The 12,267-nt window shown below is 42.0% G+C and overlaps 1 protein-coding gene across 1 annotated transcript in view; it reads right to left on the reverse strand.

The window, feature by feature from the left end:
* Nucleotides 1–8,351: 8,351 nt before the first annotated feature.
* Nucleotides 8,352–12,267, reverse strand: part of zbtb16a (zinc finger and BTB domain containing 16a) — a 135,086-nt gene continuing 131,170 nt past the window's right edge. Inside the window, exon 7 of the mRNA XM_084565417.1 lies at nt 8,352–8,591. Coding sequence (XP_084421543.1) covers nt 8,362–8,591 — 230 coding nt within the window. The 3' untranslated portion in view covers nt 8,352–8,361. The remainder of the gene's footprint in view (nt 8,592–12,267) is intronic.

Below are 12,267 nucleotides of genomic sequence, written 5' to 3' on the forward strand. Positions count from 1 at the left end.
TCAAGTGCTAAGCTAAGCTAAACTAAGCTAATCTAATCTAAACTAAGAAGAACTTTATCGTAATTGCAGACAAGTCGCAACGAAAATTTTGTTTGGCAGCAATCTCTAGTAGGAGCTTGAGGTCAGGTGATAAGCTAAACTAAGCTAAGCTAATCTAAACTGAAAAGAACTTTATTGTCATTGAAGACAAGTCGCAACGAAATTTTGTTTGGCAGCAATCTCTAGTAGGAGCTTGAGGTCAGGTGATAAGCTAAGCTAAGCTAAGCTAATCTAAACTAAAAAGAACTTTATTGTCATTGCAGACAAGTCGCAACGAAATTTTGTTTGGCAGCAATCTCTAGTAGGAGCTTGAGGTCAGGTGCTAAGCTAAGCTAAGATAATATAAACTAAGAAGAACTTTATTGTCATTGCACACAAGTTACAACGAAATTTTGTTTGGCAGCTATCTCTAGTAGCAGCTTGAGGTCAAGTGCTAAGCTAAGCTAAGCTAAGCTAAGCTAATGTAAGCTAACCAGAACCGTATTAATTCAACACACAGATCTTCAAGCACACCTTCCTAAATGTTTAATTTTTTAATTTAATTTTGCTTTGGATCCTGGATTCGGTTAAGACGTGACACAAAGCAAAGCTACAAAAGCACATGTTGAACCGGCTGCCGAAGCACAAGAACAGGGGACGAACGCGAGCGACAAAGTCCCACAAAAAGACTTATCTAAAAGCTTTTCCTCGGGTTCATTTATCCCCCTGCAGTATCTGCACATTTCGCGTCTTGCCTCGCTTCCTCTCTAATGACAATCACGGGCGTGTGACAATACAGGAGCACGCATCAACCTCCCTGCACATCTAATGATAGCATTCGTGACCTCTGTGGCATAAGAGGCAGAACAGACAAAAAGGCAGCCAGGCTTGAAGTGGCGCGGCGGCTACCGTTCGCACATTTCCAAGTGAGAAATGGCGGCGAGCAGCCAGGTGGCTAGTGCAAAAAAAAAAAAAAAAAAAAGGCAGACAGACGAATCCTCTTCAGCTACGTGAACATTTGTTGGAACGTACAGCCGTCTGTTGAGGGCGAGTTGAGTCAGGTGCTTTGAAATTGTTATTGAATGATAATTCATAGGGCGGCGTGTGGGTAGTTTTCGCCGTCTTGCGTCATTTGAAGCTTTAAGGATGTTTTGCACCGTGCAGACATGATGCCACCCACAACGGAATAATATTATCTACAAAGACGGGAACCAAACTAGATTATAAAAAATGAACGCACGCTGCAGACGCTATTGCTCCTGGTTTCAGTGCTGGAATGTTGGATGGATTTCTAATCTCTGCAGGGACTGTGTCTAGAACATATATATATATATATATATAGATATAATAATACTGATGAACATCTGAACTTGTTGGGCCTCATTCTGTACATGGACGCAGAATAACACTGTAAAAAATCACGTAATTAAAAAAAAATTTAATGTTTAGATGCTGGATTTGTCTGGAAATGGATTAAATGGGTCATTTAAAAATATATATATATTTTTAGGGCAATAATCAGAGCATTTGCCTAATGTTTTTTTGTCTAGTTGTTTGGCGCTCTTTTATTTATTTATTTAAATAAAGGTCTGTTATTTTCAGATGATTACACACTAATGAGGACGGATTATAGGAATTATTTTACATTGGATTATTTTTATTTTCTGCACAATAGAAATCCTGCAGACGGGACCTTTAATGTGCACGTGTTGCATGATGACAAAAGGCTATACATGGAAATAAGTTTGAATATTTTTTTAGCAATAAAAATGCAAAAGAAAATCCAAAAAAAATCCCAAAAAATTGTGAGTATTTCTATATTTACTTTAAAAACTTAAGGGTTTGTAGTTACACAACTTCACAATAAAGCCTAGTATTAAAGTAGTGGATAAAATGAAATATTAACGTGTTAGATTTTTAGCGCCGCGTCCTGTTATTTCTATAAAACTACGGAAACAAATAGTGAGCCAGAGAGACGGCTACGACAGACAACGTTAAGTCCATTTTTTTTATTTTTTTCTCTAACTGCAGATTGAAAGTATACAACCGAACATCATGGTTTGATTTTTATTATGAGACTCATAAATAAAAATACAAAAAAATCTCCACTACAAAAAAAACAATCTACCGTTAGTAGGATGTAAAAAAAACAAAAAAAACAAAAAAAAAAAGAAATATTCTTTATATTTTCACTATCAAAGGCACAACATTGACTTTATCGACAACATGGAGAAGAGAACCTGCAGCATTAAATCTTTTATTTTTCCTTTTTATTTTTTTTTCACACTCCATCAGAGAACACTGAAATGTTACAAAGAGATGTGTCTGATTCTACATGGAAAGAAACAAACGAACGAACGAACGAACAAAAAAAAAAAACAACAAAAACAAAAAAAAACAAAAAACAACCTCTATATCAACAGACGGTGGCTATAGATTGGTGGCACAGCTTAACAGGAAACGTACTGCCACGGGGAAAAAACAAAACAAAAAAAAAATAGCACATTGTCGCTGGAAAAGACAAAGGACCTTTTTGCAAAAGCTCTAATGCAAATTTCAAAAAAAAAAATTACACAACCGACGACAATAAGAGAACGAAAATAAAAAATAATAATTGGGCACCTTCTAAGATTAGGCTAAGATTAGGTGCTGAGGTAGACAAAAACTATAACAATTCAAATCATAATAAAAACACTATTTTCTTAATACAGAGCAACTTGACTGGCACTTGTGCTGTCACAACAATGGAGGAGAGAAGTAGCACAGACAAGCCAGGGAAAGACAGAGAGAGAGAGAGAAAGAGAGAGAAGAAGCTTTGTTACATAAAAAGCTTTGTTATGCTTGGTCCGACAGGGCAATTGGTCCTCAGTGCTATTATAAAAAAATACAATGTCTTGGTGCTTTGTTACTCAAACAATTTTAGTCTAGACCTCGATGGCACATGCATTGCAACACTGCATGAAATGGCTACTTTTTGTTCTAGAAACACCACACCAAAACACAGAGTGCCAGCTCCAGGGATGCCATGATTCCTCTCTGACGAATCCCCCACGCCTTTTATTTTTTTGAAATTTTTTAAATGCATTTTGTAGAAAAAGAATAAAGTACTTAAAAGTTTAAAAAAACTGAAGCAAAGCACAAGAGGCAAGAGGGCGGGGGGAAAAAACCCTAGTGCCAACCTTTCCAAATGGAGGTTAATTTTTTTTTTACTAATATTCTCATCAGCAAGCCTGTTGCTGACAAAACAAGAAGAAAAATAGAGCTTTAATTCCCTAAAATAAAATTTCACGACGTTTTGTTGCGCCGCCGCGGCACGTTTTGGAATTTCTGCAAAATTTCCCCCCCCGATGCTTTTTGTCTTGCGTTGCTAAATAAATGCTTTCGGGCGCCAATCACAAGAGCAGAACCTAAAATAAAATAATAATAATAAAAAAAAAACTAAGCGAATGCAGAATCCCAAATGCTATTTCCATAGCATCAAGGGTTTATTGCAGTCCTTGAAAATGAAGCCCTGCTCTATTCAGGATTTAAAAAAAACAAACAAAATCAGGTCATTTTCGAGCGTCATGACATCCCTAGGGCGCTGGAGACACCATTTTTATTTTCTTCTGAAAATACAGAAACTAAGCGGATATAGATGGATATTTTTGTTGAACAATTTCCATTTTAGGCACAAAGATAGTACAGAAACATCGGAGGAACACTGAGGGAAGAACTATATCGATGCCGAATGTATATATATGTATATATATGTTTTTTTTTTTCCAAAACAGAAAAAAAAGTGGCATAGAATATCATTTTTATTTTGTATCTGATCTGATTAGTGCATTTTTCCACTAATACACACACACGCACAAACACACGGCTACGCACTCATTCACCCGCACAAAAAATAGTAGAAAACATTCAGAGGACGATGATAGGAATAATGTGACTGAACGGGTCTTGCATTGTGGTGTTCAGACTGAACCGTGACTGGGTATATTATAGTGGGTGGATATTATACGAGGGTGGAAAAAAAAAAGCCCCCTCGGCTCACAGTGTTTTGAGAATAAAATGGCAAGACACCACGGGACGTGCCATCCCTTCTTCTTTTTTTTTTTTTTCCTCTCTATTTTTTTTTTCTTCAAGTACAAAAACGGAACAAAAAAATATGCCGACAGTCAAGTTTGATTGAAAAATCGTGAATGACAAGTACTAATTGGTCGGTGTGGCGGCGCCAACCCGCCGCCGTCCTGTGTTTTATCATATTTTTTTTTTGCCTCTTTTTTTTATTATTATTTTTTTCTTCCCCGCCCCCATAACTTTGACACGCACACTCGTAAAATTTTTCGCGGTGGATAGATTTAGTCCTTCACCTACAATGCATTTGACATCCAGAAAGCAACACTTATTATTACAATATGTTCACACACGTTTTTTTTTTTTAGGTTTTTTTTTTCGTCCAACAATATCAAAGAGGAGCAAGGCAAAAATGATTCACACCCAGAGAGAGAGAGAAAACAAATAACAGGTTTTTTTAAAAAAAAACAAATAAAAGAAATACAAATATTTGTGCCCTGCTGTAACCCTCCACAAAATGGAAAAAGGACCGACACTGAATACAAAAATATCACAATTTTTATATATCAAATTGCCTCTGTTGGCTCTTGTTCAGGAATACACTCATATCTCCAGAGAGCTTGTCTGCCGAGAGAAGAATCTCTATCTCTAACCTCCTGGTTGTTGTTTTTTTTATGTTTTTTTCCTTCTTTCTTGTTTTTTTGATTACCACTTGCAGTTCCAATTGTCCAACGCACTCTGCACGACTGCAAACATGACCTGTCCTGGGCGGTTCAAGGTATTCACTTATTTATTTTTTTATCTTTTAGATGAACCTCTGTTTGTTTGTTGTTTTTTCTTCTTCACATTACAAAACTACAATTCTATTCACATATTTTCAAGTTTAAACTCTTGTTTTTAAACGCTCTTAAAAAGCAATAGTACTTCCTCTTTATCTGCCGCGTCCCTCTTTGCTCATCACTTAAGGCTTCAAAATTGCTTTTTTATTTTTTTTTTCATTTGTCCCTCTCTCTGCTCTTCTGTGGTTGGAGGCGCAGGGGGGGGAGACAGTAAGAGGAGGAACAAACATGCGCCCGGATGACTTTCCTCATCCTACCCGGCGTCTACTTTTGTTAACTTTTACCCATATATGTACACTTTGCTCAAAAACAATCACAAATCAACTTTTGAGACGAACGACAATGAAAATAACAAAAAAAAAAAAAGCATGAGATGAAGTAGCAATGACGAAATAATGCAAAACACAAACGCAAATAAATGTGCTTTTGCCAAAAAACAAAACAAAAAAACAACTTAGAGGTAGCTTTTATGACAAATGACCAAACCTTCCGGCTCTTTAACAAGCAGGGTTAATAATACCAAGTTTGGTAACAAGTAATGCACAAAGAAATACACAACATATTAGAAAAAAACTAAACAAAAAAAAAAAAACAAGCGAATCTCTTCACCGTGGCACTTAGTTTTCTCCGCGTACACATTGCGTCGTCGTGTTAGCAACGCGTCTTTCCGACACACACTCGTGAACACACAGAAGGGAGAAAAAAAAAAAAAAGAAAATCATAATACACTAGCAACATGAGGTCACAAAAAAATAACGAGGTAATTCAAGTACGATGTGTTGAGATCAAACTCAAGGTCGATGACGACAACGACGACGAAGGGAGACGAGAGAGACGAAGCGCGGGGACAAAACCACAGAGGAAGAGTTGATTTATTCTGTCGTCTTACTAGCCTCCCCCCCCTCCCTCCCATCCCAAGCTGCTGGGCTTTGTCTCGTCCAGTCAGTGACCCCCCCCCCACCCCCCCCCACCCTCCTCCTTTTCCCACCAACCGTTTGGATATGTGATCACCCAACATAATGCTGTGACGTGCGGTGATGTTCGTTAAAGCCTTAGGTTCAACCGTTAATACCTGTGACTGCGGAGGTCTGATGCTGCGTTTCGGAGACGTCAGAAACTTGGACATTCCCACACAAATTTTGAAGTTTTTCGCGGCAGCATTTGTGCTAAGGGTGCCTACTGACCCCTCTTTCACCCCCTTTTTCTCTTTGCTGCACACAGCATTTTAAACTATATTAAGCTTAAAGCCCCGGTGGTAGCAAATGCAAATACATTTGTGCATATGCATCATCTGAGCACGACATCTATAATATAACTGCAAAAAAGATAATGCAAAACCCACCCATACACCATTGGGGCGTATTCTAAAATAAACCTCCTTACGCAGAGTGAATCTGAGGCTTGTGTGGGGAGGTGGGTGGGGGACAAAGAGGCCCAGCCAGTCTCGCCTACTCAGAGTTAAGCTTTGGCGGCTGCACGGGCAACTTTGATGTTGAATGGAGAGGGGGAAGAAAAAAAAAATAAAATAAATAAAACTCTTCCAGTCTGAACCGCTGGAAGACACGGAAAATAATAACAGGCTCCGAGGTGGGAACGACAGGTTTCCGACTTCGAATGAAAGGCAGCATTAAACCTGCTACAGTGTGCGTTTTTGATACAGCCTCGCATGAACCCGGCTTACAGGCGCTTCACATTCACGTTTTCGATGCCGCATAACAGTCTTCAAACTGCCACACCGCCTTTGACAAACGGCGAGGTGCGCAGCTAAGGCATTCCCAGCACTTCTTCGACATTCACTTCTATAGCAGTCAAAAGTCACAGGACTCCCACGGACAGCAAGCTTTGTTTTGTTTTTTCCTTTCCCCCCAGTTCGTTTTTTTTTTTTTTATTATTCCTCCAACGGACAGATCTGTTGCGGTCAAAGTGTTACGGTTTATGTGTCAGTTTGTGTAACTCATCCTTAGTGTATGATTATAATCTGGTTAAATGTATATGGATAAAGCAGTCCGGTTAGTTATCTATTGCTGTATAGGTGAATAGGCTGGGTTTAATGTTGGCATACTGTGTAATAGCGAGTTATGATAAGGAACAAATATATACCTTTGCCGACATCAAACAGAGACTGTTGTCGTAGTTGTGTTACCTGTGCAATCAAGCCATGATAAACTATGATGCGGAGCGAAGAGCAACAAAAATATATATGGTGAAAAAGTGACGCAGGTTGGCCTTCGGCTCTCCGTGGAGAATCAGTGGTGACTCGAACTTCTCCGGCTCTCGTCCGACAAAGATGCAAGAACCAGGAAGTCTACTGAGAAAACTTGGGAGACTTCAGACCCCCCCCCCCAAAAAAAAAGAAAAAAAAAAAAAAAAAAGAAGCAGCACTAGCATCTTCCCCGCTCGCAACCAAATGGGTGCTTGGTTTGCAAGACTTTAACGCTCCCACTTCTCGTCCAGTTCAATTGTTTCATCTACTGCATATAAGCCCGCTGGCTCTGCTGCCGATTCTCAGGGGCTATATCGGCTGCCTCCGCGGGGATCCGAAAAGGTTTTCACGTATGGACGAGGTTAACTGGCTGATCTCTGTGGAAACCGGGGAGATCTGCGCCAGCCAACTGCTCCGGCGTAAAAGAGGATTGGAGACGAAACGGCCGAATCGTCTTTTTTTTTTTTTTTGGAAAGATTTGGGGCGCTTTCGCCCGAAGCGGTTCGCTCAAACTCTGGAGCGTTTGTTTGCGTTTCTGTTGAAATTTGTCGCTCAGTCCTCCTCCAAGGCAGATTTATGTAAGTTTCTGATCGTAAGCTCCAGAGACGATGAGCTAGCCGACAGCGACGCTAATTTTTACTGATCGGACCCTAACTAACGTGACTGAGCAGTGTGGATGTAAAACACACCCAACACCAAAGCAAAAACCTTTCTCACCGCTTGGATACAAAAAGAACTGGAGTGGAGGATCTGGTTCGTGATGTTTCCCACGTGCAGGTTCATATAGCCCTTGAGAATCTGCTCTCTCACCACTCTGGCAGCAGCATCCAAAAAAAAAAAGTCACTTCCTTGCAGCGTGCTTGCTTTACGGCGCTGCCCGAAATGACCTGAAACAATAACACAGTTGCAGATGTAGTGAATGACCCGATGAATCCGAACAATGGTGGAGAATCTCTCTCCTTGTCCAAGTCTTCCTCTTCTTAGCACTTTTGCCCCCCCACCCCCACCCAACGTCACCACCCTTTTTTTATGCCATCGCTCGCCGCCTCCGCCTTTGCATGAAAAGAAAAATAGAAAACAAACCCTCTTGCTTTCCAGTCTCTTGCCGTTGACATTCCTCGCTCGTCAACACTCCTATCCGCTCCATTACATTCCCCTCGCCTCTCAACCCCCCCCCCCCCCCCCCTCTGGCCCCACCCCTCAAACGTACCCGCCCTCTTCCATTCACTTTCCGGGGTCTCAGACATAGCAGAGGTACAGGTAGGTCTTCTCTATGCGCCAGTCTGGCGGGACGTCTTCTGGCTTGTGGCCTTTCATGTGCTTCTGCATGGCTGACAGGCTGGGGCAGTACTCCAGGCAGATGGTGCATTGGTAGGGCGAGGCGCCATTGTGGGTGCGCAGGTGCTTGATCATGGCCGAGTAGTCCCTGGATCGCTGGTGGCACAGCTTGCACTCGAATGGCTTCTCACCTAAGGACGATAAGGTGGGGTTTGAGGAAATGCTGCCATCCCAACAACAGTATACACATTCTGAAGTGTTAAACATGAGCTTTTACAACAGAAACCATTTACAGGAGAAGGAAGAGCTAAGGTAGGTATGACTTGTCATATATCCTTGGCTAACTGGTTTGTTTTAAACCTGCATGGTTAGGGTTAGGGCTAGGGCTAGGGTTAGAGTTAAGGTTAGGGCTAGGGCTAGGGTTAGGGTTTGTGATCTTACAAATTAAAAATAAATATGTACATTTAATACTAATAGAAGGTTTGAATAAAACTACTAAACACTAACACCCAGGTTGTAACTGAACTGCATCTATGGACAGTTAAGACTGCAGCACATGATGTCTGAGCTCCCCCTTGGCTCCAATGGAGAACAATATCCCATCGCCGCTAATTCAGAGGCCACAGATTTCACCCTGATGGCCGACAAGAAATTCCGGTGTTACTATGATAATTGGACTGTGCACACGGTAAGTGACAAGTCAAAGCCCAGAAGTGAAAATCCCAACTCTCTCCTAAACGGCAGCAGCAAAAAGACAACGCCACCTCTTCAAAGTCATCCCCGCCTGCCTTTAGTAATTGGCACAACTCAAAAGAGGTATAAGAATAAAAGTGAAATGTACAGTAGTGCATTTTGTTCACCTCTGAGAGGCCGTATTAACGCAGCGCCAGTGCCAGTCCATCAAATATGTCCCCCTCGCCGCTAACAGCAGCTAACAAAATGATCATCTAATTATTCTTGTGGTTGAGGGGATGGAAAGCCTTTGAATGTCATTGTTTTATTACAAAGACTACCCAGTGTAGTAGGATTTTGGAACAGCGCGGGGCCGTTTTTCAGGAAAAAAAATTAAATGGAAACAGACGTCCCGCTACTTAATTGAACGTGCAACTATCAAACGTGACGGCAGACGTCCTCGCATCCATGCGGCGAATAGACGGGCTCACCGGATGTATACTGTTGGTTTAAAGCCCGCAATTAGGCGCATATTTGATGCAGAGTTTCGGAGTGACTGTTTTCAAAATCCCCTTCGCTACCGGAAGCACAGCTTCCGAATTCATATGCAAGCTCAAAATGGCATGTGCTTTCTAACTGGAAGGCTCTTTTGCATCGTCAGTTTACCGAGCAATGAGTCTGAGTTTATGTTTTACTCTGGCAGCGGCAATGACGTTGACTTGACCAACGGGCCGATCCACTCCACACAAGCTTCTGTGTTTTATGTCCAGTGAGCTCCTCTAGAGGTAAAGTGCAGGCAGGCTTACCCAGGTGCAAATGTTCCATTGACACTATTTTGCAAGGACACAGTTCCTGCAACCTGGGTTTAGCAAACACACACAAGACCCGAATATTTTTTCCCTCCTGTACTGGAGCAGAGCTAAACGTGTGCTGTGGAGAAAGATCTGGCTGCGTAGAAAGAAAATAATAACTTGCTTTTGATTTCAGTTGTTTCATATTCTCATAAAACACATTATGCAAGCCCAGTGTTGACACGACATTACCAAAGAAATCATTCTGAATAAACCTGAGTGTGGAAAACCTTAATTTAAAACTGTTTCCTTCTGAGGAAGACAGCAAAATGCATCTCATATCTGTTTAGTAGTGACATTTTGAGAGAAAATTCCACGTCGAGCTACTAAACAATACGATTCCTAATCAACCAATTATGGCACGCTACGCACAATACAGCTCCTGCTGCAGAACTCCTGAAGGTGTCATAAATCAAAGTGCAACGCTGCCTCCTTGCTGTGGGGGGGCTGCTGCTATATTCGAGGGGCACATTTCAATTCTGCAACAGCGCCCATCCTAAACGTGCTAATGATTTGAGTGATGGCAGGGAATAATCCACCAGCGCTCAAGCCGGCAGACGCAAATTAGACATGTAAATGCTGACCTTTACCAATGGCATTTAAAATGAGCTGTCGGAAGTGATCTGGCCCAGCGCTCGCTGTCACCTTTCAGCTGGCGCCTCGCACGTGCGCGCTGGCAAAACGGGGCTCCTCCGCGCCTCCGCTGCCCCCCCCCCCCCCCCCCCGTCGGCCTCTTCTTTCTAACTAGCCCTGGCTAACCTTGACCTCCGTGGCGGTCGGGTAGCGGCGCCATTCAGCCAATAATCATAAATACAGTGTGGCCGGTCTTTGCAGCGGTGAGGACACCTGCATGATGCTGATATTGATAACAGGACTGTAAACGGGGTCGCCTCAAATAACCAGCTAATAATGAATTGCAAATGGGGCCCAGGTATTGATCTGCCATTGGCATTTGGGATGTGTGGAGAGAAGGGGGCGGCGGGGGGGGGGTTAGGTTGCCAATGTCGATGATTCATCAAGCAGCTCCCTTTTGTGTGAGGTTGGCCTTTGACTGTGAGCTTGTCACTTGCTCTTGTTATCTGCTGTTGCTCTCCGGCTTAACGTAAAGCCCCCCTCCCCCACACAAAAGGGGAAAAGGGTGGACGGCGGGGGGAGCCAATTATTGGACAGGCTGCCTTGATAGTGTGGCTTAACAGCTGGCTTATTGAATGGGAGATGGGAGCGTGCTGCTGTGTGTGTTAGAGAAAAAGAGGTGGTGAGGAGGCGTAAAGCCTTGGCCGGGTGCCATCCTGGTGAGCGCTCGCGGTATCCTCGCTCAGTCTGGTATGTAGCATGCACTCATTCTCCAGGGCAGCCAGCTTATCACCGTGTCAACATCTTTATGGGGCTCTAAATATACCAGGATCAATACAGAGTCTTCTGAGACATTCATCTACTGTATCACAGCGACAAAGATATTCATCTGGTCTGTGCTCTGCCTTGCAACTTGGATTTCCTTCAACGGAGCCCTTTAACAGGCTCCATATCCTGCATCATTATGTTTCAGAGCGTCTCTCTGCTACAGTTTGAAAGTGTCTGTGACACCTATTAATAGAACTTGACTGAAACTGTTGATCAACCATTACTGAGATTTGAGTTTTACAAAATAATTTAACATGTAAGGGTCAATATGATGTTATGTTTTAAAGGTGCAAAATTTGGCTAATCCTTTTATTAAAGGGCAACTACTGTTTTTTACAACCTGGACCTTATTTCTGGCATAAAATACAATCATTTACTCACCCATATAACTTTTGTGTAATTTGTATATAGTGGGAGTGAATGGGGCACCGAAACGCAGCCTCTAAATAACGCATTATCTGCTGCAAAACTTGTTCATTTCACCAATATTTTGTTATCGTATACTAGTGCTATTCCCCGTTGAGTCCGGAGTTACCTGTTATTATCATCCGGGGTCTGTAGGTCAATCTATGTCTTCTGACCTGGATACGACGGTCGGCTTGTTTATCTGTAATTTGCTATTGCTATGGTTCTGCCACAACCTCAGAATCGGAAAAAAATACTCAGCCATGTTGCAAAAAAATAGCAGTAGAACTTGACAGTTTCAGTCAAGTTCTATTAATAGGTGTCACAGACACTTTCAAACTGTAGCAGTGAGACGCTCCGAAACATAATGACGCGTTTCGGTGCCCCAGTCACTCCCACTATATGGACATACACAGATCTAAATATCTTCCAAACGACTCGAAACGACACCAAACTTATATGGGTGAGTAAACGATTGTATTTTATGCCAGAAACAAGGTCCAGGTTGTAAAAAACAGAAGTCCCCCTTTAACTTTCA

Source organism: Chelon labrosus, assembly GCF_963514085.1.
Source record: "Chelon labrosus genome assembly, chromosome: 17".
Classification (NCBI taxonomy): domain Eukaryota; kingdom Metazoa; phylum Chordata; class Actinopteri; order Mugiliformes; family Mugilidae; genus Chelon; species Chelon labrosus.